At 36.3% G+C, this 4,915-nt stretch overlaps 1 protein-coding gene across 1 annotated transcript in view; it reads left to right on the top strand.

Moving 5' to 3' along the window:
• Positions 1-4,915, top strand: part of PTPRR (protein tyrosine phosphatase, receptor type, R) — a 171,278-nt gene that overhangs the window by 98,912 nt on the left and 67,451 nt on the right. The window contains exons 4-5 of the mRNA XM_012642071.1: positions 3,653-3,732; positions 4,156-4,293. Coding sequence (XP_012497525.1) covers positions 3,653-3,732; positions 4,156-4,293 — 218 coding nt within the window. The remainder of the gene's footprint in view (positions 1-3,652; positions 3,733-4,155; positions 4,294-4,915) is intronic.

Below are 4,915 nucleotides of genomic sequence, written 5' to 3'. Positions count from 1 at the left end.
CTCTAAGTTTAATAACCTGGGTTTACCTCTCTGCCTCACCTCTTACTGTGTAACCTTGGATGAGTTGCTTAACCTCTCTGTGCATCAATTTCTTAACCTAATAAAGAGAATATTAATAGTGCATACTTTCTAGAATTGTGATGATTAAGTGATATAATGCATAAAATGCTGTTAGCTGCTCGATTTCCGGTATACATCCACCCCACAATGAATGCAATGATAACAACAACGATGGAATGTCACTCCAGTATTTTGTGACTACCTCCTTATTTGTCCCAATATTACCAGTTTTTGATGTGTGACAAATCACTCCCAAATACAGTGGCTTAAAACAAAAACATTTATATCTCACAGTTTCTGTGTACCAGGAATTGGGGAGAGGCTTAGTCGCATGGTTCTGGGTCAAGGTCTTTAATAAGATTCCATTTGAGATGTTGGCCATGGCTGCAGTCAGCTAAAGGCTTGGCTGGCACTGAAGGATCTGCTTCTAAGAAGACTCACTCATACCGCTATTGGCTGCAGGCCTCAGTTCTTCTCCATGTGGTCCTCTCTTCGAAGGGCTGCTTAAGTACCCTCAAGACATGGCACTTAGCTTCCTCCACAGTAAGTGACACAAGAAAGAGAGCAAGGAGGAAACTGGTCAAACACCATCCCTTCTTCTGTCATATTATTTTTTTATCATTTTTTATTTAAGCAGATTAAGGAGGTATGAGTGAGATTTTTGTTACACAGATGAATTACATAGTGGGGAAATCTAGGATTTTAATTTACCCATCACCTGAGTAGTGTACATTGTGTCCAACAGGTAATTTTTCATCCCCCACCGTCCTCCCACCCTCCCCTTTCTGAATCTCCAATGTCCATTATGTCACTCTGTACGACCATGTATATCCATTGCTTAGCTCCCACTTATAAGTGAGAACATGCAGTATTTAGTTTTTTGTTCCTGGGTTACTTCACTTAGAATAATGGCCTCCAATTCCATCCAAGTTGCTGTGAAAGACATAATGTCATTCTTTTTTATGGCTGAGTAGTATTCCATAGTGTGCGTGTGTGTATGTGTGTATGTGTGTGTGTGTGTGTGTGTATTTTTTTTCTTTATCTACTCATCAGTTGATGGACACTAAGGTTGGTGCCCTATCTTTGCAATTGTGAATTGTGCTGCAATAAACATATGGGTGCAGGTATCTTTTTTATCAGGTCATTAACTATTAAATGTCTGATTTCAAATAAAAGGCTTAGTTTTTTATATCTCAAACAAGAAGAAGTACACTTAATCAAAGTATGTGCCTAAACTATCGACACAATTTTGCCATCTTAGCAATAGCTTGTTTATGCCAGCAACAAAAAAGCCTAGAGAGCGAGTGGCAATGTGTTTTCCACAACTTGTTGAGAATCAAATATTTTTCCTTGCAAGAAGTGGTCCAAAGCCTGGAAGAAGTGGTAGTCAGCTGGTGCAAGGTCTGGTGGATACGGTGGATGACAGAGAGTTCCCAAGTCCAGCTTCTGTAGTTTGAGCAGTGTTGTTTTGTGTGATATGTGGTCTTGCAAGAGGATTGGCCTGTCTTTATTGACCAATCTCAGCTGCTTAATCACAAGCATTCTCATCATTTTGTCCACTTGGTTGCAGTAGATGTCTGCTGTAATCTGTTGACCAGGTTTCATGAAGCTGTAATGGATAATACCAGTGCTGGACCACCAAGAAGACGCCATTAGCTTCTTTGATGAATATTCAGTTTTGAACTGTGTTTTGGCACTTCATCTTTATCCAACCATTGTGCTGAAGGCTTGCAATTGTCAAAAAGAATCCATTTTTTGTCACACATAACAATACGGTGTAGTAATGGTTTGCCTTTATGTCATGACAGCAAAGAAAGGCAAACTTCAAGACAAAAATTTCTCTTTTGACACACTTTAATTCATGCAGTACCCATCTATTCAGTTTCTTTACCTTGCCCATTTGTTTCAAATGGTCAAATATTATTGGAATAGTAATGTCAAACCTTACTGCTAATTCAAGCATAGGTTGAGATGAATTTGCTTCCACTACAGCTTTAAGCTCATCATATCCACTTTGGTCTCAGGTTGCCTACCTGGCTCATTTTCAAGATTAAAATCACCATAACGGAACTTCCCAGACCATCAACGCACTGTATATTCATTAGCCACATCCTTCCCAAACACTTTGTTGATATTTTGAGCTATCTGCGCTGCATTGGTTCCACAATGGACCTCATATTCAAAAATAACATGAATTTTTTACTTATCCATGGTTTCACAAAAATTGCTCTAAAAAAATTCTGAAAGATAATCATAACCCAAAAGGTACATTTGAAAGTCTAAGGATGTACCTTCACACACACACACACAAAGTGTCAAAGTGAAATGTCAGAGATATCAACTGTCAAACTTAGTACTTAAGGAAATTGGACATTCCATAATTAATAACCTAATATAAAGTAACTTATTTCCCTTTGAGTAGATCCCCATAGTGGGATTGCTGGATCCAATAGTAGATCTACTTTTAGTTCTACTGTATAATCTCCATACTGTTGTCCATAGAGATTGTACCCGTTTACATTCCCACCCACAGCATGTAAGTGTTCCCTTTTCGCCACATCCACATCAGCATCTATCGTTTCTAGACATTTTAGTAATGGCCATGTTGACAGAGGTAAGATGGTATCTCATTGTGGTTTTAATTTGCAATTCCCTAATGATTAGTGACGCTGAACATTTTTTCATATGTTTATTGGCCATTTGCATATCTTCTTTGAAAAAATGTCTGTTCGTGTCTTTCGTCAACTTTTTAATGGGGTTATTTGGGGGTTTTTTGCTGATTTGTTTGGATTTCTTGTAGATTCTGGATATAAGTCCTTTGTCAGATATATAGTTTATGAATTTATATTCTGCAGTTTTTGAGTAGAATGTTCTGTAAATATCTGTTATGTCCATTTGTTCTAGAGCCCTGTTTAAATCTAGTGTTTCTTTGTTGATTTTCTGCCTCGATGATCTTTCCAGTTCTGTCAGGGGAGTGTTAAAGTCCCCTATTATTGTTATGTTACTGTTTATTTCATTTCTTAGGTCTAGTAGCATTTGTTTTATGAATCTGGGAGCTCTGGTGTTAGGTGAATATATATTTAGGATTATTATATTTTCTTGTTGAATTGATCCCTTTATCATTATATAATGACCATCTTTGTCTTTTTTCATTGTTGTTGATTTAAAGTCTATTTTATCTGATATAAGAACAGATACTCCTGCTTGCTTTTTGTTTCCATTTGAGTAGAATAGTTTTTCCACCCCTGTACCCAGAGTATATGCTACTTTTTATGAGTTAAATGGGTTTCTTGGAGATAGTAGATGTTTGGGTTGTTTTTGTCTACCCATTCCATCAATCTATGTCTTTTAAGTGGGGCATTGAGAGAGTTTACAATCAATGGTGAGATTTATCTCATGAACAGGAGTCAAATATCCCTCAATGAAGACAGATGGATGAAGACATGGACACACACATGCACCAAAAACAAACATCAACACACTCCAGATAATCAACATATAGCAGGTGCTCTATGTACTGGTTATTGGTGTTCTAAGGAACTTTACAAAGAATAAATCTATTTAATATATTCTTTTTTGTTTTCTTCATTAGATCCCCTCAGCAGAGTGTGTTTAAGACCAAAAAATGTAACTGATTCATTGAGCACCTACATTAATGCTAATTATATTAGGGTAAGTAAATAAATACAAATTTCTTTCTGGTGACTTACTCTTTGGAATTGTTGTTTTTATTTTTTTCCTAGAGTATATTAAGTTTGATTAAACTTGGTAACTAGCAAAGTTTTATTTTTTATTTTCGTCTTAGTCACAATCAACATTGGTAGTGAGTTCTTTATAATGAGTCTCCCTTCATTGTGGGTCCCTGGCTATAGTACCCTACATGGACACTCTACTGGGGACTGGCATTACAACTCTTAATATTCTATGCTATGCTTAACTTTCTAGAAAAACAACATGAGAATTGTGGTGATAGAATCAATGAAGCTGCCATAGTATGTGCTACACAGCTATTTTATTCTGAAGCTCTTTCACCTAAACTTTTAATGCAAGGTATAAACTTAAAAGCCAATATTTTTGTCTTTTTACCCCAAATAGGGCTACAGTGGCAAAGAGAAAGCATTCATTGCCACACAGGGCCCTATGATCAACACCGTGAATGATTTCTGGCAGATGGTTTGGCAGGAAGACAGCCCTGTGATTGTTATGATCACAAAACTCAAAGAAAAAAATGAGGTATGATGTTCAGCCAACTTCTGAATGTTATACATGTTCTGTTGCTATAGAAGGGATGTTGTATAAGTGAAACTGCCATGGACTTATGACAGATTTGTTTAAGACGGAAACTTTGAAACACTTAAATGCTAGGTCACCTTATACATCCATAAATTGATAATTGTTATTATTTTATGAATGGCAACTTTCTTTCAGATAAGTCAATATACTTGGCATACACATATCTAATTTGTACCCACATATCTCAGCAAGAAAATAAGAGGCCATGAATTGTCACGCTAATTTATAGGCAGGGAAATAAACTATTTATTCATATACAAAGTAATTTTTGAGCACTTGCTATATGACAGGTATTATTCTAGTTGTTGGTGATATAATAGTAAACAAAATGTACCAAGATCTATGCCCTTGGTAGATTTTAATTTTCTAGTGAGGGACAACAAAGAAAAATCAACAAACATAAAAAATTTATAAATAATATAGAATATGAGAAGACAATAAATGCTCTTTTTAAAAAACAGAATAAGGGGTTTAGGTATGCTGGGTGATGGGGGAGGGGACATGTGGGCTGCAGTATTAAGTAGGGTGGGCAAGGTGAGCCTCATTAAGAAAGTGAAATTTG

The sequence above is a fragment of the Propithecus coquereli genome, unplaced genomic scaffold (assembly GCF_000956105.1).
Source record: "Propithecus coquereli isolate 6110/MARCELLA unplaced genomic scaffold, Pcoq_1.0 Scaffold172, whole genome shotgun sequence".
Taxonomy (NCBI): domain Eukaryota; kingdom Metazoa; phylum Chordata; class Mammalia; order Primates; family Indriidae; genus Propithecus; species Propithecus coquereli.
Note: the sequence above shows the minus strand (reverse complement) of the source record. Positions and strands in the feature narration are given on the sequence as shown.